Here is a 22,317-nt window from a genome sequence, read left to right on the forward strand (position 1 = left end):
AGAGTGTTAAGAAAAGAAGTTACGAAATTGAATAGGCAGCATTCAGAATGTTATAATTAAACAAGGAATTGGTAGTTTATCTTGGAGATGATGGACCCAGAAGATTTTTAAGTGAGGGACTAAAAATGATTGGATTTACCTTTTAGGACAGTAACTCTGAGATAAGAAATTATTTAAAAGAATTTATTATGTGACTTTCTCAAGATGGTTAAGGGTAGACAGTTGAAAATCTTAGTCTTTTTGTTTTGTTTGCATGTTGAAAAATCCATATGGTAACAGGATATGGTATTTAAAAGTTTATGTAAATAATACCGTTTGGCTACAATTTGCCCAGTTAGGATAGTAAATGATTCAGAGTACTTTCTTGCTTAGGTTTATATTAAATAATTATGTTAAACTTAACTACTTTTTTTAAAGATTTTATTTATTTATTTGACAGAGACAAAGCAAGAGAGGGAACACAGGCAGGGGCAGTGGGAGAGGGAGAAGCAGGCTCCCCGCCGAGCAGGGAGCCCCATGTGGGGCTCAATCCCAAGACCCTGGGATCATGACCTGAGCTGAAGGCCGACACTTAATGACTGAGCCATTCAGGTGTCCCAATAAATGAATTACTTTATTGGTGTTTTAGTTCAGTGCTGTTTTCACACAGTCTGTCACAGGCGGTATATTTATGAATAAGATTCCTTAGTATTTTACAGCATTTCTCAATTAATTAATTTCCTAGTAATTAATTTCACCTAGAGACAATGGAATTTGTGGCCAGGAAGTTAAATTGAAATTACGTGTAGATACTTCCATTTCATATAGTTATATGAGCTTTGGTGCTACCTCTACTTCTAGCACTATTTGGACATTAACTTTGATGTATTAAAAGAACAAAATCTTTTGTTTAGGCCGGCATTCAAATCTTATTCTAAGATTAATGTTTTTAACGTACAAGCTGTTAATATGTTCTGGGGTACAGGATATTACAAATATTAATCTGATTATAATCTTATGGAGCTTACAGTTTAGTTGGTAAATACGATGTATTCTCTTTATGTATTTATCATAAAGAGAAAGAAATGATGTTTTAAGAGGGCATATAAAATCTAAGAAGAATTCAAAAGGGAAAGATTACTTTTGCATGAGAGGCTTAAGAAACTTTGAAGGAGCCGGGACTTAAAAGATGGATAAGATTTGGAGGCTTGTTTACTGAGTGTGGGTATTATCCTCATATTACAGAAGATGACACAGGTTAAATAGGTTCATTGTCATACAGCTAGAAAGTGGCAGATCCAGAATTTTAATTCAAGCAACTAACTGTAAAGCTGGATTTATTTTTTTTTGTTTTGTTAGGAAATAAGACCCTACTTGATATCTTTTAAAAACACTTGGGTAGAATTTTTTTTTTAATGTACAAAGTTTTCATGTTTAATGGACCACCGTTGTTTTATTTATTCTACACCAGAGATGAGTATTGCTGATGAGTATGAAACTTTTTAAGTATACTACTTATGTAGACTTAGTTTAATAGGACATTGGAAGCTTGAAGTAGAAAGCATTCCATGCTGTGCTGGGCTTTAAGAAAACTGGATATATAAAAATTCAGACTCAATGTTTATTTGTACATCATAGCGTTCTTAAGTTTATTTGAAAAATGTAGTCATTCCACATAAAAATTTATTTTGCCCATTTCTCAATCAACATAATTCGTCATGTAAAAAAGGAAATGTTGGAGTGATTACAGGTATTCCAGAAGTGCATTAACATTTTATAATTAAATTCATCCCCTCTTCCCTTTTCTTTGTAGTTATATACATTTATTTTCAGTGATTTTTACCTAATTCCTTGATAACCTTCTGTAAGTCAGTCACATACAATATTTTGTAACGCATTAAGATTTTATAAATAACTGAAAATTAAAATCTTTGAGCAAAAAAATAGAGATTGTAATTAAATATGTAAGATGTGTATGTGTATAACTGGGAGGGTCTTGTTAATATGGATTAAGAAAATCACGAGTAATCTTTCCTATTTTCCTTTAATTTTTTTTAGCATTTAATTTTTAAAATCTTTTTTTTTTTTTTTAAGTTTTTATTTAACTAATCTCTATACCCAACATGGGGCTCAAATTCATGACCCTGCATTCCTTCAACTGAAACAGTGAGGTGCCCCTTTAGCATTTAATTTTTTGAATAGGCAAAATATTCATATTTTCTAATAGGTAGGAAATACATATAGTTATGTTTCTTTCCCATTCATTTCCTATAGCTATTCATTTCTGTTCTTCACTCATAATAACAACCTTGTTCAGTTTCTTTCCCAGAGATACTTTATGCACGTGTACAAGGAAGTGCAAATATATTTTTATTCTTAACACCAGTGGTAGTGTATTATATCCGCTATTGTGTGCCCTGCTTTTTACACTTAGTATTTATTTTGAGGCATTTCCATATCACTGTATATAAAGAGCTTCCTTGTTTTCAATTATATGATATTTAGTTGTATGAATGAGACAAATCTATTTAGCAAGTCCTCTATTAATAGACTTTTATTTGCAGTCTTTTGCTGTTTTAACAATGCTGCAGTAAATAACTTTGTGCATAATATGTCATTTCACATGTGCCGTTTAGAGGATAAATTTTTAGAAATACACTTGCTGGGTTAAGGGGTTATGTGTATTTGCAATTGTCAAATTACCCTCCTTAGGGCTTGTGTTAATGTTCTCTTCTACCAGCATTGTATTGAAGTTTTGGTTTTCCCACACCCTCCCACATCCCATCTACTTTTAAATGTAGGTTTGTTTTTTTTTCCCTAACCTACTTTTGAGAACGTTATTACCATAGAAAATAGCATCATAAATGTGGGTAATTTAATTTTAGCATTGTGCCAAGGCAGAACAAGATTCTAATAAGTCTTTTTTCTTACTGAAAAAAAAAAATGTGCATTTCTGTTTTAGGTCTCTTATTGTCATTATAAAATTTAGTAGTTTTTCAAAGAAAAAAAGATTCACTATTCTGTGTAAAATTGTCTGCTTATAAGATTATTTCAAGTGCTATATATTGAAATATATCATAACAATAGTAAGTTAAGAATCTTAAGTTCTGTGATTTTTAAAAAAAAGTTCTGTTGCTTAAACATCAGCATCACAAGTAGCAAAAGTAAAATGGTGAAAAAGTTAAATGTTACCAGACTTTTTGTTCATTTCATTTGTATTCAATAATTTGTTGAATAGTAAAACCAGAATGCCTTCAATATGTCTTTAAGCTTGGAAGAAAGTAGGCTTCTTTGAAATTAAATTTCAGCAATGTAGTTGAGTAGTGAATTTAAACAATTCACAATGCTGACTTTCACTGATTCTGAAAGCAGGAAGTGTATTACTGACACGCAGAAATATTCCAGCCCAAAGAACATCCCTACTGCCATATGTGGTAAGAATTTGTCACTAACTCACAAACCACTTCTGTAATGCAGTGAATAAGCAGAATTGGTCTTTGTTGGACATTTCCAATTCAATATGAAAGAACTTTGTTTTGCAGTGTCTTATAAGTAATTATTAGCTTATGCCTTGGAAGGAGCCTGGCACATCATGGGTGCCCAAGGTTTATTGAGAGAAGGAATAAAGAAACTTGTACATAATCTTTTAGGCATGATTTACTTGATTTTAGGGACCCATAGTTAAACATAGAGGTTACTTGAGTAAGTTAAGGACCGAGTTAAATATTCTGCCTCAACTTATTAATGATTTCTTTAAATAAAATTGCTTACTTTTAGTGTCCCCTTTCAATGCTACTTGGAAAATTAATCTTGTGTTTTAGGGTTAAAAAAAATTATCCCCAGGGTTAATTATTAAGGGATAGGGAGATACTGTGAGCTTAGAAAAACAGGAAAATGAGTTGTAAGGAATTTATATTTTATAAATCGTTAAAATTTTGAAAATATTGTTTTTATAAACTTGAATTTTTTTGTTTATATTTTAAGCGATTAAGAAGATTGTCTACCAAATATAGAACAGAAAAGATTTATCCCACAGCTACTGGAGAAAAAGAAGAAAATGTTAAAAAGAACAGATATAAGGACATACTGCCATGTAAGTTTGAAATGCTCTTATAGGACGATTGAAAATGTTCATTAGCAGCTTGTAACCTAAACTAGTTTTATTCTTCCTAATGAGTTTGACTGTAAAGGAGTTAGTAATTAACTTCTCTGTTTAAAGTACACTGTAAGATAGCTTATAATTGTGCTTCATTGTTCTTTTGAAAGTAGTTTTTGTTGTTTGCTTTCTTCTTTAAGTGTCACGATTACTGATACTTTTAAACAAACAAAAAAAAAATCCAAGTAGGAATGTCTTTTGTGCACTCCCTGTTCAAAGAAGGTATTTTGTTAAAATAAAATAAAATAGATAATTCAGTAAATATAATGGAATAGATTTTATAAAATGCTAAAAGTATTCTTATCTGTTCACAAGTAGAACCTTAATTAATTATGCATGAAAAAATGAACCATAAGGTGATTCGTGCCTGCTTACCTGCTTTCTCAGTAGTCTGAATATGTGTCTCTGAGAGTATACCTTAGACTGATACCATTATATTATAATAATATAATTATATTTTTAAAAAACATGTTTTTTAGCAAAATACCTTTAACTCTAAAAGCATGCATACTTGGGGTGCCTGGGTGGCTCAGTCATTAAGCATCTGCCTTTGGCTCAGGTCATGAATCTAGGGTTCTGGGATCCAGCCCCACATTGGGCTCTCTGCTCAGCGGGAAGTCTGCTTCTCCCTCTCCCACTCCCCCTGCTTGTGTTCCCTATCTTGCTGTGTCTCTCTGTCAAATAATAAATAAAATATTTTTTTTTTTTAAAACAGCATGCATACGTAAGTGTGTTCCTGTTTTATATAAAAACTTTACATTGTACATGCTATCTCTTAAAGATGCTAATAGTCTTTTTCTTTTCCTTCTACTGTCTCGAAATAGCTACATTCCATGGTACCATTCCCTCAACTCTCATGTGTTGTTTTCCCCAGCCTTAAGTTGAGATATAATTGACAAATCTCATTAATTTTTAAAGGTTGTTTTCTCTAAGATGAATTTGATAAAGTTTCCATTGACTTTCTTTCTTCCAGATTTTGTAGTCTTTTTTTCAGTGCTTACTCCTTTCTGTTACTGTTTTGCTGCCAGTGCCATTGACGTGTCTGTTTCTGAAATTGTCTTCTTCCATGATACCCTTCTTTCAAGTTGCCTCGTACCTCTCTTTCTCACTGTCTTTTTTGCGTAAATTTAATCCTTCATCTTTTTCTTGTTGTTCAACTGTATTCTCGTCTGGAAACTGGGTGTCCAGTATTGGCAGAATTACTAAGTGGCAAGTGTACATAGTATACTGGTGAAGAATTTTGGCTCTGGACGTTCAAATCCTAGCTTTACCACCCGCTGTTTATTTAATTTTGAACTTATCTCTCTGTTCCTTTTTTTCCTTATCTATAAAATGGAGGTTGAAATAATAATACATGTGCATGTTAAAAAGCTTAGAATTATACCTAGCACCTAGTATCTACACATTCAGCTTTTGGAAAACACACTCCACTTTCTTACTAGTCCCACTCAGAATGGTGGGTGGTCTGGGTTTCTGGACAGTTTTGTTAAGCAGCATAATCTCAACATACTCTTAATGTACTCTGGAATTAATGCACATAGTCTTAAAGAGACAGTTTCTTTACTTCTTTTTCTGTCATCTGGGGAGATGAATCTTAAACAGCTCCAGCTTTCTATTTTCATATGTTTTGTTTTATTCATTCATTTTACAGAAAGGTTTTAGCATTATACTATATGCTGGAGATGCAGCAGAGAACAAACTGTCAAAAATCCCTGCCCTTGTGGAATTTATATTCTAGTCAAGGGTTAATGGGCAATAAATACAAATAACCTCTATGGTGTCTCAGATGGTGGTTAGTGGTATTGAGGATAATACAGTGGGGATGAGGCACATAGAGAAAGCTGAGACTAGAAGAGGGAAGCTTGACAATTTTAAATAGTGACAGAGGGAGAAGTTCAGTGGTGTGCTATAAAATTGGCCCTCTAATAAATAAAAACCTTAATTTGTATTTTTGTCAGTTTCTGTAGTAAATGGATTATTTGCCATAATCATCACAACAAAACTTTATGGTAAGTACTAGTATATGCCACTTTGCAGATGGGCAACTGAGAGAGAAATTAAATAGCTTGTCACGCAGCTAATAGAATAGATGAAAATTTAAACTCCGGTAATTCCTGTCTAGAGCACTCGTTCTCAACTAGGGTGATTTTGCCCCTAGAAGAGACAGTTAGCAGTATCTGGAGACATTTTGGTTGTCACAGCTGGGATATGGAGTGGCAGGCTGCTACTGGTATCTAGTGGGTAGAGGCTAAGGATGCTGCTGCAGCCTGTAATACAGAGGCTACAGTCACATGAATGAGGGTAATTAATTGGGACTCCTCATTACTGGCAAACATAGTGAGAGGAAGCTTCCTGTAGTTACTTAACTCTCATTACCGTAACTACCAAATATTCCCATTTACCAGAAGATCGAGTGAGATAAGAAACAGAGCATTGATAAACAGACAGACATTCTCTTTTCTAGAAACATAGAAAAGAGATACAATTTTAATTGGAGGTTAGTATGTCTTTCTTCTGTATCTCTTCCTCCAACAAAGAATTACACAAGGCCAAAATGTCAGTAGTGCTGAGGTTGAGAAGCCTTGCCCTAGATCCTGAGTTCTTCATCATTGTGCTATAGTCAGACTGGCAATATCTTTTTTCCTTTTAAGTTATTTAAGGTTTGATAAGTCAGTTTCCAATACATTTCTAGTCATTTTAATTTGGAAAATTATATTAAAAGCAATTAGACTTAGAGATATATATTTGCTTTCTGTCATAAAAAGAATATAAGTTGGGGTGCCTGGGTGGCTCACTTGTTAAGCATCTACTTTAGCTCAGGTCATAAAAGCAGGGTCCTGGGATCAAGCCCCATGTCAGACTCCCTGCTCAGTGGGAAGCCTACCTCTCTCCCACTACCCCTGCTTGTGTTCCTTCTCTCACTGTCTGTCTCTCTCTGTGTCAAATAAATAAATAAAATATATATATAAAAAAAGTAAGTTATCAATTTCCTTTATGTTTCCTTTATGTTTCCAATTTCCTTTATGATATGTTTAGCATATCCAGTGCTTTCAGACAGTATTTTTTAAAAGTTTTGAAGTATAATATACATACCATAAAATTTACCCACTTTAAATATACAATTCAATAATTTTTAGTAAATTTATATAGAGTTGTGCAACCATTGACATGATGCAGTTTTAGAGCATTTCTGTCAGCCGTCAAATGATCATTTATGCCAGTTTGTAGTCCTTAGCCCCAGGCAACCATTAATGCTTTCTGTCTGTAGCTTTTCCTATTTTGGAAATTTCATGTAAATGTAAGTACACAATATGTAGTCTTTTATGTCTGGATTTTTCGTGAAGCATGTTTTTGCGATTCATCCATGTCGTAGTATCTATCAGTAGTTCATTCCTTTTTATTGTTAAGCAGTATTGCATTGTAAGGATATCACATTGTGTTTATCCATTCACTGGTTGATGAACATTATGAATAATGATACTATGAACATTTCCACACAAATCTTTATATGGACATATGGCTCTCTTTCTCTTGGATAGATACCCCAGAATAGAATTTCTGGATCTGTGGTAGCTTATGTTTAACTTTTTAAGAAACCGCTATACTGTTTTTGAAAGTAGCTGTGTCCATTTATTTTCCCACCACCAGGCACCCCATATTTGGTTGTTTTGGTTCCTTTATATTTACATATAAATGGTGGGATCAGCTTGTCAATTTATGCAAAAAACCCTAATGGTATTTTAATAAGGATTGCATTGAATCTGTGGATCAGCTTGGGGAGAAAAGCCATCTTAAACCATATTGATTCTTCAGTCTATGACATAAATTGTGTCTCTCGGGGGCGCCTGGGTGGCTCAGTGGGTTAAAGCCTCTGCCTTCGGCTCAGGTCATGATCCCGGGGTCCTGGGATCGAGTCCCGCGTCGGGCTCTCTGCTCAGCGAGGAGCCTGCTTCCTCCTCTCTCTCTCTCTCTCTGCCTGCCTGCCTGCCTACTTGTGATCTCTGTCAAATAAATAAATAAAATCTTAAAAAAAAAATTGTGTCTCTCCATTTATTTAAATATTTAATTTCTCTCAGCAGTGTTTTATGGTTTTCAGTGCACAAGTCTTGTATTTATTTTTTTAATTCTTTATCTGAATGAAAAAAAATTTTTAAAGATTTTATTTATTTGTGTGAGAGAGAGTGCACAGCTGGGGGAGAGGCAGAGGGAGAGGGAGAAGTAGGTTCCCCACTGAGCAGGGAACCCCATGTGGGGCTCCGTCCCAGGACCCTGAGATAATGACCTGAGTCAAAGGCAGACACTTACTTAACCAAATGAGCCACCCAAGTGCCCCGGAATGAAATTATTTTATTCTAATTCTTTATTACTAGCACATAGAAATAAAAGTTATATTTTTGTATTGATTTTTTAAAATCTAGTGACCCTCCTGAACTCATTTATTAGTTTAATAGTTTTTTATGGATCCCTTAGGATTTTTTTTTTTTTTTACATACTGAGCCATTTTATCTCCAAATAATGACAGTTTTACTACTTCCTTTCCAATCTGAATGCCTCGTTTGCCTTGTTCTGCTAGTTAGACCCTCTAGTACAATGTTGAAATAGCCAAGAGCAGACTTTTTGCTTCTGCTCCATTAAAAGTAGTTTCATCATTGTTCAAAGATTATATAGGTTTTTCTAGAGCTATCTTAGAGATTTGATTTATTTTATAGTAGAATACTGAGGCCAGTTCCAGAATTAAGAAATATCTAGATGCTCTTTAGTCAAGAATGATCTGTGCTTTGTTTGCTTAGAGGACTAAAGTCAAGCTGGCTAGCCTTTAGAAGTGATGAATCAGTGTAATATTGTACTATAATTTAATTATGAAGATTCTTGTTTTTCCCTGAGGCCTAGGATTTAATCAATAAGAAGTTTCAGTTTCTTTGGAGATGACAATATCTAAATATTTTCTTTTTGTTGCCATAGGTTGTTGATGTTTATTTGGGGGGGAAAAGTTGCTGCTTTAGAGAGCCTCCTGTGTGGCCAATCTTGGTTTTATCTGTTTGGAATTGGATTCTTGGGAGATTTTAGAGGCAGTCAGCAAAACCATGGAGAGGAATGATTGTTTTCATTTCTTTAATATTCTTTAAGTTATACACATGTTTATGCTTCATAGGAGCACCAATGAAAAACTGAAAATACATGTGATCATGTGTTATGTTATATAAACAACCAACATTGGTTTATAAAATTATCAGTAATATACTATGATTACTTAGTATAAAGCAGTGACTACAAAATTTGTGGTTTAGAGTTTAAAATAAGCCATTTTTCTGCCCCATCTTGAACTTACTGAATCAAACTTCTTACAGAATATGGTACTCAGGGGGCACCTGGGCAGCTCAGTTGGTTGTCTGCCTTTAGCTCAGGTCATGATTCCAGGGTGCTGGGATCAAGACCCGCATCGGGCTGCCTGCTCTGCAAAGAGCCTTCTTCTCTCTCTCCCTCTGCCTGCTGCTCTGCTTACTTGTGCTCTCTTTCTCTCTCTCTGTCAAATAAATAAAATCTAAAAAAAAAAAAATAATAATATGGTACTTAGAAATCTTGTATTTTAATTTGCTTTTATAGCCCTCCAGGTGTTATGATTAGAGACAGATGAAATAAGATTGGCAAAATGTTGAAATTATTTAATATTACACTGTATGTTAATTAACTGGAATTTGAATAAAAACTTAAAAATGTTGACATTATTAAAACAGGGCAATGATTATATGGGGATTTAGTTTGTTATTTTTGTGTATGCATAAAATTTTCATCAATGAATATTTTTAAAAAATTAACAGCATGGGGGCACCTGGATGTTTCAGTGGGTTAAGCCTCTGCCTTCGGCTCAGGTCATGATCTCAGGGTCCTGGGATCCAGCCCCACGTAGGGCTCTTTGCTCAGCAGGGAACCTGCTTCCCCCTCTATTTCTGCCTGCCTCTCTTCCTACTTGTGATCTCTCTCTCTGTCAAGTAAATAAATAAAATCTTTAAAAAAAAAAAAAATTACCAGCATGGATGTAACAGCCTGATACCAGTATTGACTATCATTTGGGAGCCACTGTTCTCATTTGGGTTCACAATCCCCAGAAACATTTACTGAGGATCCAGTGGTAAACCAACTATTGTACTGGGTCCCGTGTTTGAGATACTTTAACTAGAGACTAATATTCCACATGAATAAGGGTAATTAATTGGGACTCCTTGTTACTGGTAAACAATGGTGAGAGGAAGCTTCGTGTAGTTACTTAACTGTCATTATCCTGACTACTAAATATTCCCATTTACCAGAAGATCAAGTGAGATAAGAAACAGAGCATTGATAAACATACAAACATTCTCTTTTCTGGAAACAGGGAAAAGAGATACATGATTTTAATTGGAGGCTAATATGTCTGTCTTCTGTATCTCTTCCTACAAATCCTCAAAGATTTCACCAAAAATTAATAAAATCAGCAGAACTGGGCCTTAGCACTAATGTATAAAACTTGAGTCATTGGGGTGCCTGGGTGGCTCAGTGGGTTAAAGCCTCTGCCTTCAGCTCAGGTCATGATCCCAGGGTCCTGGGATCAAGCCCCGCATCGGTCTCTCTTCTCAGCAGGGAGCCTGCTTCCTCCTCTCTCTCTGCCGGCTTCTCTGCCTACTTGTGATTTCTCTGTCAAATAAATAAATAAAATCTTTAAAAAAAAAAACAACTTGAGTCATTGACAAATTAGTTATTCATTAGTTGACTTTAAGGGTTTGCTAAAAAGTTTTATTCATGTCTGTTACTTTTTCTGTATTTGTCTTTTTCTACTCTAATTGCCCTTAATATTCTTCATCCCTGGATTAGACAGGACCATAATATGATAATGGCATCTTATATATTAAATGCTGTGGTTCTTTCTAATCTAGATACTTGTGAATATTAGGCAGTCCTACTGCTTTAGGATTTCATAGGCTCAAAGTATCTCCCCCCAAATATTTATTACTACAAATGGAAAGTAGTAACTTTATAGTGGGAGACAACCAGGTAATACCATATTAACCAAGTATTCAGGATTAATATCACAAATAATATGAAATTGACATCATAAACCCCTTGGTGTGTCTTTTCACTGAGAAGGACACGTCATCATTCCCTGGTATTCTTGCTAAAAATTCATAAGCCTCATTCCAATCATTAAAAAAAAAATAATAAAAGCAACTTTTGTAGACTAGAACAAATGAAGGAGAAATAATAACTATATGTAATGTGGGATCCTGGAAAGAGAAAAAAATTTTTAAGAACACAAACTGAAACAAAACTATTTGCATTACTTAAGACTAAAGACTGATTTTTCTTTTTTCATATAAATTGGTAGAAAAACATAGACATAGGTAAAAATGTGTAAAGGATATAAAGAAGTAGTATATGGTAAAAGAAACCTCAATAATCAGTAACTGTATGAAAATGTGTGACCACTTGCATAGTTCAAGAGATACATGTCTAATTTTTTTTTACTTTTTAGAATATCACCTATTAAAAAGTATAATACCCAGTCACTCTTACAAATGGCATTTGTATTGTGTAAGTTCGTATACAACTTTTAGAAGGCAAGTAGCATTTCTTCTGTTAGGAACTTAGGTTATACCACAGTGAAAGCAGATACATGTACCGCAGTGTTCAGTGTGTTAGGTTTTAATAGAAAGAAATGGGCCATCAGAAATGTAGCTGGTTGAATAAATAACAAAACACCCATACAGTGGATTTTATGTAACATGTGAATAAAATAGACCTGTATTATATTAGCTCTAGGAAGAGTTCCAGGATATAGGATTAACTAAAAAGTGAAATAACAGAGAATGGGATGATTGCATTTGCATAGTTTTCAAAGAATGTAGGTATATGCATAAAAATTACTTCTGGAAGGGAAAAAGAACCTTAATAATGTCTTTATTGGGAAAGAGATACCTGGACTTCAAGGACAGGGGAAGATTACTTTTCATTTTATTCCTTTCTTTAACGTGTGCCTAGGTGGCTCAGTTGGTTAGGTGTTTGACTTGATGATCTCAGCTAAGGTCTTGGTCTCAGAGTTGTGAGTTCAAGCCCCACACCGGGCTCCATGCTGTGCGTAGAGCCTGCTTAAACTAAAACAAAACAAACCAAAAAAAAAAAACCTTTCTTTAAAATCTGATTTTTAAAAATCATATACATATTTTATTTGAAAAAATAAAATTGAAAATTTATAAAACTAATGAAATTTATATATGTATATTTTAAAGATTTTATTTATTTGACAAGAAGAGAAATAGTGGGAGAGAGGATAAGCAGGGGGAGCAGCAGAGGGAGAGGGAAAATCAGGCCCCACCCTGAGCAAGGAACCTGATACAGGGCTTGATTCCAGGATCCTGGGATCACGACCCCACCTGAAGGCAGACGCCTAACCGTCTGGGCCACCCAGGCGCCCCTATATTTTTTTAACTTTTTGGTAAAGATTTTTTTTACCTTAATTTGGTATTATCTAATAATATATATCATTACCAAGTGCAGTATTTAGCACTTTTTATGCATCATCTTACTTCGTTTGTCATAATTTGCTCAATTGTTGTAATTTCTTGTGAAACACGAAAGCTGCATTTCCTACTAAGAATTTTGGCAAATGAGCTTGTGCATTAGTGGTTAGTGTCTACTACCTCGTATGTTTGTTAAAAAACTTGCAGTCCTGGCTCTTGTTTAGCAAATCTGGGATGATGCCCAGGAATTTGTATTTTAAAAGAGTTCCTGAGATTATTCTGATTATAGCTTTAAAATACAGCTTTACGTCATCAGATTTTTGGTTTTATAGACTTATTTTCTATAAATATGATGTTAGAAATTGTTCTTCAAAGAAAATATTTTCAAGTTATATAGTTTATTAGAAAACACATGTTTACCAATAGGATGTAGTTTATGAAATCCTTTTTTTTTTTCTTATAGTTGATCACAGCCGAGTTAAGTTGACTTTAAAGACTCCTTCTCAAGATTCAGACTATATCAATGCAAATTTTATTAAGGTATGTATTAACTTCAAATGATGTTTCTCTGCCCTACTTAATGTCCTCCTACATACTAGTTTTATTAAAGTTTTTTAAATTGCCTAAATATTATACCAGTAGCAAAGACAAAACAAAAAGATCACAGCCCCGACTCTGTGTGGTTTCCTTCCTTTCTTCTAACCTTATTCATAAAGAAAGAGTTTTGCTTAGTTTCATGACAGTTGAGATTGCTTTCCATTTTTTCTGTTCTTTTCTTTTTTTAACATTGAAGGCTTATGAACAGTTTACCATTTGATAAATCATCTTCTCCATTGTCCCTTTGGTTTATATGCACAACTGTACATACATGGTTATTCCTTGTTTTTGAACTATATAGGTCTTTTCCAATTTTCTTGATGGTAATATTGCATTGAACCTTGTTATTCTTTTGAATAATTTCTTAGGATAAATTATCAGGGCTGTAATTACTGAGTAATACTGATTTAAAATTATAGAATATAAATTTAGATTAAAACTTTTTGAAAATTGTCATTGTGTTCGAGTGACAAGCCAACTGAATACAAGATTAAATACAGCATTTATGTAGATAACCATTTTTGGATACTCTTATATCGAAAGCAGTCAAGTTCTTGCATAGTAGTTACCAATAGACAGATTGAAATTGCTACTTGATGAAATAAAAACTACTTTGTTCCATTAGTTATTCTGGGTTTTTGAATGACAGTATAATTTCAATGCTTTTATATATGGTATTTATAGATACTTTTAAAAAAATACTTTGTTGGGGGGCGCCTGGGTGGCTCAGTGGGTTAAAGCCTCTGCTTTCGGCTCGGGTCCTGGGATCGAGCCCCACATGGGGCTCTCTGCTCGGTAGGGAGCCTGCGTCCTCCTCTCTCTCTGCCTGCCTCTCTGCCTGCTCTCTGTGAAATAAATAAAATCTTTAAAAAAATTTTTTTTTCTTGGGGTGCCTGGGTGGCTCAGTCATTAGGCCTCTGTCTTCAGCTCGGGTCATGATCCCAGAGCCCTGGGATTGAGGCCTGCATCAGGCTTCCTGCTCAGTAGGAAGCCTGCTTCTCCCTCTCCCACTCCTCCTACTTGTGTTCCCTCTTGCTAGCTGTGTTTCTCTCTGTCAGATAAATAAATAAAATAAAATAAAAATATTTAGTTGATAGAAATATTACGAGTGGTACAAGTTACATGGTAAAATTAATATTACCCATGGCAACATTAAACAGTCATGGTTTCATATAATCCCCCACCAACAAAATCAATTTAATTAAAATTATGACAAAACCCAAAACTAAGAATAAGAAGTTAAACAAAAACTAATATGTAGGTGGTTTGCTGTTTCAAATGTTGTCAATGTTGGTATTCTTTTTATAAGGACATTGTTAAAAGTTCTAGTTTTGTGGGGCACCTGGCTGGCTCAGTCAATGAAGGATGCAGCTCTTGATCTCAGGGTTGTAAGTTTGAGCACCACATTGGGTATAAAGATTACTTAAATATAAAATCTTTAAAAACCAAAAAAAGCTCCAGTTTTTAATTCTACTTAGTAACACTGATCTATCATGTGATTTAATTATGTGCTAGTTTAGTATTTTAGTCTGCTGTCTTATTTGGTATATTCCCAGGCTTGTTATTAGATACATATATATATTAGACACCCCAAAAACCTTTTAAGTTGTGTAAATAATTGAAGGTAGCTATGGAGTAATCTAGCTAAGAAAGAACTATTAGGTAGTTTTACTGTTATTTTTAGAATCAAAGCATGCTTTTTATGTTTCTGTCTAGTTAGCTTTGGTGACTAGGTATTGGGGCTTTTTTTTTTCGAAGCCAGGGAAATAATAATTTGTAAATTAGCAGAAGGCAGTTCAATTATCAATTCTGTGTGCCATTTCTAATAAATACACAAAAATAGTATATTATTTGGAAATGCTTAAGGTGAAAAGAGGAGTATTACTAATAAAATTTTCAAATTTCAAATTAAGGTTTCAACCTTAAAATTAGGTAAGGAAATACTTTTGGTCATTGTAATAAATATGAAATTTCCTTTTAACCATTTTAGGGTGTTTATGGGCCAAAAGCATATGTGGCAACCCAAGGACCTTTAGCAAATACAGTAATAGATTTTTGGAGAATGATATGGGAGTACAATGTCGTAGTAAGTAATTAACTTTTCATAATCTGTTTTGACAATTATTACATGTCATGACATACGATGTTTTACTAAATAAGGGGTGAGAAGACTTTTTAGCTATAATGATGTGTTAATTATAACTTACGTTTACTAAAAAGACCGAAACTGAAGTCTAGGATGTTTCATTTGATTCTCACAAATTAGTTGAAATATTTTAAGGGGAGAGTATGATAATACTTTAAATCTTTTCATCAGTCAGTAACTGTTAAGATATCTACCAAGTTAGATGGATACAGGGATAGCTATGTGATAGAAAAAGAGTGAAGTGTTAAGGTAGAATATAGATGGTAGCTATATAGAATTTACTGTTAAGACTATTTCAACTTTGCTATATGTTTGAAACATTACATTATAAAATGTTGGGATAAAGAAGCAAATCTAATAGCCTTCTTGTTTAAAGACAGTATTAAATGTATTCAGCCTTAAGATAATTTTATTAAATGTATTTAAAATATTTCATAGTGCTATTTGGGTAAATGTCCTAAAAGTGATATTTTAATGTAATTTCAAAGTCAGAGGCTGGTCTATAAGGATCATAAAATTTAATTCAAATTAAATACATTATGATAATTGAAGCCAATTTAATTTGTTGCTATATAGTTATTCCTTGATTACAAGGTGTGATTTTGATCATTTCTTTAGTTCCTACTTTTAATATTAAAATAGGCTAGGTATAATTACACTCAGTAAAAAGTAATTCTTAGAATTCGTATTTTATTTTAAAAGTAAAATTGTGTTTAATTGATACAGTCTTCATCTCATCCCATCTCTCATTTCTTTTTAGATCATTGTGATGGCCTGTCGAGAATTTGAGATGGGAAGGGTATGTATACCTATTAACACAAAATAATTGTGGAGGATCGTTTTTATCATTTCATTTCTAGGCATATATAGTTCTAGTCCTTTGTTATATTCTGAGCCCAAGTAGTTAAAGTAGATACTTCTTTTTTGTGTTCTGTTACTGGTTTTACTTGATAAAAGAAACATCATCATCCCTAAAAACTGCATAAGCTTTTTTTTTAATATTTCATAGGTATGTTTTACGACACACTTAAAATAATAGATACTATATCATTAGTCTTTTGATGTTTAATGATTGTTGTAAGTAGAACACTATGGACTGAAGTAGAGAGGTATTTTAAAATAGGAATTACATTGAGCAAATGAAAATGAGTTCAATAAAATAATTTTGATTAATTATATCAGTTTATAGCTGGAATATTCTGATTTTTCTATCTGAGAGTACCATTATGTTTATTTGTTCATACAAAAACAAAATTTCTTAATCTGAAATTTTTATCATTGGTATTTTTATACTCTGTGCAAGTAAAATTAGTTTTAAAACCATTGTGATCTCCTGCAGCTTCAAGACCAACAAAGTTTTTAATGTTGGAGGTGCTAATATATTTACAGAGAATAGATATTAAATAAAACAAGTGTGGTCTTCTATAAATGTGACACACACATCAGACTTAGAAACAAATTATGTGATGATTTCAATTTTTCTTATACTAATGTGGTAGATTAGTTAAAGTTTTTTTAAATCTGTTTCACCCATCCCCTCAGCCACCTCCCCTCTGGCAAAAAATTTGTAAAAATTCTTGTTAAATTTTTTTCAGTAAAGGATATATTACATAAAGCAAAGTAGTGCATCTTTTAGTTATGTGAGACATTGTAATATAAATCATTGGGAAACCTTATTTTAACTAATAATTTTTGTCATTCCTCATTAAATCCTTTACCAGTAGTAGAAGTATTACATAATATTGGATAGGAAATTAACAGTCTAAGATTAGAAAATACATAAGCCAGTAAATTAGGTTATCTGTTTTAAGAATTGACAGGATGTACTTCAGTACCAGTATTATTAATTGTTTGTATTAGAAAATTTAAATTTCACTCTCCTACTGTTTTTTTAAGTTACTGTTAAGGTTTAGGATTCATTTTTCCTTTCATTCTGTTAATATTTGCCACTTGTATTTCAGTAGTAATACTTGATGAAAAAAGGTCATATTGAGTACAGAATTTTTGAAGCTAAAGATTTTGTGATCATAGTATTTTGTTAGTAGTAAATTGTCAGTGAATTAGGACCCACGAATTTATTTGATAAGCTTGACTTTGATTTTGACCTAGAATAAGACCTAATGGAAAGAACATAAGTAATGAAATCAAATAAACCTACACTTTACTAGGATTTTCACCTTGGTGCTTTAGTTTCCTTGTCTCTGAAATGACTGTGATAATATGATTATAGATTATTCAATGTATGATGTTTAGCACATAGTTTTTGGTGTCAATTGTTTATTAGTTTATACTCGGAATATAAATACCAACATATTCCTTACTTAATTACAACTTGGGAAATTCTTCTTATAGCAAGTAGAGTGTTCTTTTCTACTATCCCACAGATTTTATACCTAATGGGAATTCAGCTAGATGTTATAGAGGTTGTCATTTTACAAGCATTAAAACTTGCCTGGCAACCTTTATACTAAACAGACTTTCTTGTACCAGGCACTTTGTTTTTTTAAAGCAGTGTTTCTTTTCTACAGGAGGATCTTTGGAATCTACTCTGTTGACCAAGCAGATAGCAGTGAACAGCTTAGACATTTATATTAATAAAGTTCTTATGAGTAATCTTGGAAAGCAAATAGTAGCTTACCTTTAAGAACAGTTGTGTAAGTCTAAGCTCTTCTAACACTTTGCCTACTAATGTCAGTTTTTCTGTTTTCTGGGAAGAGCAACAAGCTGAACACTAGGGCACAAAATATTTATAGAAGTTCAGGAAAAACTACCATATGGATTACTTACTGGCTTTTTTTTTTTTTGTACAACAGAAAAAATGTGAACGCTATTGGCCTTTGTATGGAGAAGAACCTATAACGTTTGCACCATTTAAAATTTCTTGTGTAAGTACTTAGTTATGTATATATTATTCAGAAAATTGAGATGCTAGGGGCACATGGGTGGCTCAGTGGGTTAAACCTCTGCCTTCGGCTCAGGTCATGGTCTCAGGGTCCTGGGATCAAGCCCCGCATTGGGCTGTCTGCTCAGCAGGGAGCCTGCTTCCCCCTTTCTCTTTGCCTACTGCCCTGCCTACTTGTGATCTCTCTGTCAAATAAACAAAATTAAAAAAAAAAAAAAAAAGAAAGAAAATTGGGATGCTAGACTGATAAATAATTCTAATATGGTATGAGGCCAGTTTTATATAAGCCAAGCATTCAGTATTTCCATGTACACTTAATTATAACAAATATATATTAATATATTAATAATAATGTTTGGTTTTGGCGGGTCTGGGTGGCTCAGTCAGTTAGTGGCCAACTCTTGATTTTGGCCCCGTGTCATAATTTCAGGATCTTGGGATTGAGCCCCAGGTCAAGCTTCATGCTGGGCAGGGAGTCTGCTTGAGAATTCTCTGTCTCCCTCTCCTGCCCATCCTCCTGCTATCTCTCTTAAATATATAAATCTTCAAAAAAACAGTGTTTGTTTTTATACTGCTTTTAAATTTAAAAGCTTTGAAAATGACTTCATAAATGTGTAATTTCCTTTTACTTTATTGTGTTAATTTTCTGTTAGTCTTTGTATATAAGTCGATAACAAATGTATATGTATATAAAGTGAAAATAGGGTAACCTAGCTATGCTTTGAGTGATCTATTTGGAAATTGGTATTAAAGTTGAGGTACCTGGCTGGCTCAATCAGTGAAGCATGTGACTCTTAATCTCAAGGTAATTGGCATAAAGTTTCAAGCTGAAATGGGAAAGACCTTTGATGACTGAAGTTTAGTGTATCATGTTAATCTTTCATGTTTGTTATGCTATCCAGAATTTTTGTAATTATATACAAAGATGGTTTTGAGAACTGCTGTCCTAGGAGTAAAGATTGATCTTATATGGCAGATTATTAATTATGAAACTTAAAATATACACCTATTTAATAAGCTCTGGAAATGAGCTAAATTCAAGTTCTAAAACTAACACAGCTGAAAACTGAGAAAATGAATTAGAAAACAAAAATAATGAAGGAAAAGCAAAAAAGAGAAACACAAGTGAGCTTTAGAAAGAACCAACAATTTGCTTTTAATATTATACCCAATGGCATCTTTCTTAATCACCTGAAAGAAATATGTTGTCTTGCTTACTCAAACTCAAAATTTATGACAACATAGATGAAAAATAAATAACTTCCCTGTATTAGGGTTTTCTAGAGAAATAGAACCAGTAAGATAGGCATATATGTAAAGAGAAAAGATTTATTTTAAGGAATTGGCTCACAGGATCATGGAGGCTGGTAAGTCCAATGTCCACAGGGTGGTTAACCAGACTGGAGACCCAGGAAAGTTGATGCTTTAGTTCCAGTCTGAAGACCAGTAACCCGAAACTGGGAGAGCTATTAGGGTAGTGGTTCTGGTCCAAAGGCAGGCAGGCTAGAGACCCAGAAAGACTGATACTCGTTTCCAGTTTAAAGACAGTCTGCTGTAGAAACAGGAAGAGGCAGTGTTGCAAATGAATGTAGTATACTGGAGAATTCTCTCATCTGGGCAAGACTGGTCCTTTTATTCTGTTCAGGCCCTAACTGATTGGATGAAGGCCACCCCCACTATAGAGGCAGTCTGCTCTACTCAAAAGTCCACTGATTTAAATCTTAATCTCACCCAAAAACACATTCACAGGAACGTGAAGAATTGCCTGGATTTAATAAGTAGCCAGTATTCTGAAGTCCTGGTTAGAATTAACTGTGGGTTAAACATAAAATTTTAAAAACCTATTGCATTTCCTGTTAGTTGGAATGGATAAAAATAATACATACCACATTGTGTATTTCTGTGAGGCAACAACTCCTTCCTCCGCAATCCATAAACTATTCTACAATGTCAAGTTCCTGGACAGTTCGGGAAACCTATTTTCTGTGCAATATAGTTGTATTGAACATTTGTAAGTTTAAATATAATAAGGTATCTACTAAATGTTACATTTCAACTGAAAACAAATATTGCTTAACATTCAACAACTAAATGAGTTGAAATTTCTGAAGTGTTGGGGTTCAAGAATAGTAAACAACATTTAAAATAATGACTAGAGGAAAGAAAGAAATAGATTATCGTTTGGAAAAACTTGAATTGACTTTTTTGGGTGATTGCTTAAATTGAACTAAAAGATAATTTGAAAAGGCCCTATGAGAGGTTTGATTTGATTAGCAGTAGCTGCTTTGACTTACCAATATTGGGATTGAGCCATGCTAAAGAAGCAATTCTTATTCTTAAATTCTTAAGTTCTAAATTCTTAAAGATTTCACATGGACGGTAATTTGTATGTCTTGTGGCTATTTCCAACAACTCAGGATTTGTTATCACTGATGTAAACAAAAATCAAGTGTATAGGGGCACCTGGATGGCTCAGTCGATTAAGTGTCTGACTCTCGATTTTAGCTCAGGTCATGGTCTCAGGGTTGTAGCAGTGAGCCCCAAGTTGGCCTCCCACACTCAGTGGGGAGTCTGTTTGGAATTCTCTCTTTCTCCTCTCCCTCTCCATCTGCGTACTCTCTCTCTCAAATAATCTAAAAAAAATTTTAGTTTTTTTAATATTTATTTATTTGACACAGAGAGAGATCACAAGTAGGCAGAGAGACAGGCAGAGGGACAAGGGGAAGCAGGCTCCCCACTGAGCAGAAAGCCCAATGCGGGGCTCAATCCCAGGACCCTGAGATCATGACCTGACCTGAAGGTAGAGGCTTAACTCACTGAGCCACCCAGGTGCCCCCCAAAAATTTAGTTTAGAAAGCAAGTTGGTGGTAATGACCATAATAAGTGACTTGACTACTTGACATTCAGTTTTTGAGACTGAGAAAAGACAGTATCAGAAGCTGTCTTGGTTTGGGGATGAGAAAGAGGGTAAAGTATTGATGGGAGAGGGAGGACTACCTAGGAGGAACTCAGTCACATGTTGCTGCATGTAACCACTTAGACCAGATGTTAACACATTATGCATAGGTCAGTCTAACCTGCTGCTTGTTTTGTAGATATTTAATAGAATACAACCATGTCCATTAATTTATATATTTGCTTATCACAATAGCAAAGTTTAGTAGACAAAGACTTTATGGTCCACATTGCCAAAAATATTTGCTATCTAGCCTTTCTTAGGAAGAAAAAGTTAAGTCTAGGGGCTCCTGGTTGGCTCAGTTGGTGGAGTGTGCAACTTTTGATTTTAGGATTGTAATTCAAGCCCCACATTGGGTGTAGAGATTACTTAAAAAATAATAATAAAATCAAATTAAAAAAAAAAAAAGAAAAATTTTGGGACCAATGTTTTCACCCGTACTCATTTTTTTTGTTGTTGAAAGTAAAAACATAAACTTCCTCTTAATGTTATTTGAAAAGTTCAAAATGAACTGCTGTGACTTAAAAAATTAAAGCAGGATTATTATTGAATATTCTTTTTATTAAAAAACACCATATCCTGTTCTTGACAGTCACTGCCATAGATTATATGTGGTTTTGTATACAAAGCAGAAAGAATAGTTTCCTAAGGGACACATACAGTGGCTTTATTCTGATACTTTGTCAAATGATAGTAAGAGACTTTTTTTTTTTTTTTTTTAAGATTTTATTTATTTATTTGACAGACAGAGATCACAAGTAGGCCGAGAGGCAGACAGATAGAGAGAGAGGTGGAAGCAGGCTCCCCGCAGAGCAGAGAGCCCGATGCGGGGCTCGATCCCAGGACACTGGGACCATGACCTGAGCCGAAGGCAGAGGCCTTAACCCACTGAGCCACCCAGGTGCCCCAGTAAGAGACTTTTAAAGTGGTTATATTGTCATCAACCAAAATAGTAATTTGAAATTTTATGAGTGCATATTCTTCCTTCCCACGTCTACATCCAGTGAACTGAGAGGTGAGTGTCAGGTAGGGTAAATCAAGCTTTAGGGAAAGATAAAATAGTTGAAGGTGGTAGTGGGTACTGAACAT

General features: G+C 34.0%; 1 protein-coding gene across 6 annotated transcripts in view; it reads left to right on the top strand.

The window, feature by feature from the left end:
• The window catches only part of LOC111155257 (protein tyrosine phosphatase, non-receptor type 12), an 88,888-nt gene that overhangs the window by 35,180 nt on the left and 31,391 nt on the right, over positions 1 to 22,317 (top strand). For all 6 annotated transcript variants that reach the window (XM_022515367.1, XM_022515366.1, XM_022515364.1 and 3 more), the window contains 5 exons: positions 3,964 to 4,072; positions 13,091 to 13,167; positions 15,215 to 15,310; positions 16,131 to 16,169; positions 18,184 to 18,255. In XM_022515367.1, coding sequence (XP_022371075.1) covers positions 3,964 to 4,072; positions 13,091 to 13,167; positions 15,215 to 15,310; positions 16,131 to 16,169; positions 18,184 to 18,255 — 393 coding nt within the window. The remainder of the gene's footprint in view (positions 1 to 3,963; positions 4,073 to 13,090; positions 13,168 to 15,214; positions 15,311 to 16,130; positions 16,170 to 18,183; positions 18,256 to 22,317) is intronic.

Source organism: Enhydra lutris, unplaced genomic scaffold (assembly GCF_002288905.1).
Source record: "Enhydra lutris kenyoni isolate GAN:26980312 unplaced genomic scaffold, ASM228890v2 scaffoldscaffold40, whole genome shotgun sequence".
Lineage (NCBI taxonomy): Eukaryota > Metazoa > Chordata > Mammalia > Carnivora > Mustelidae > Enhydra > Enhydra lutris.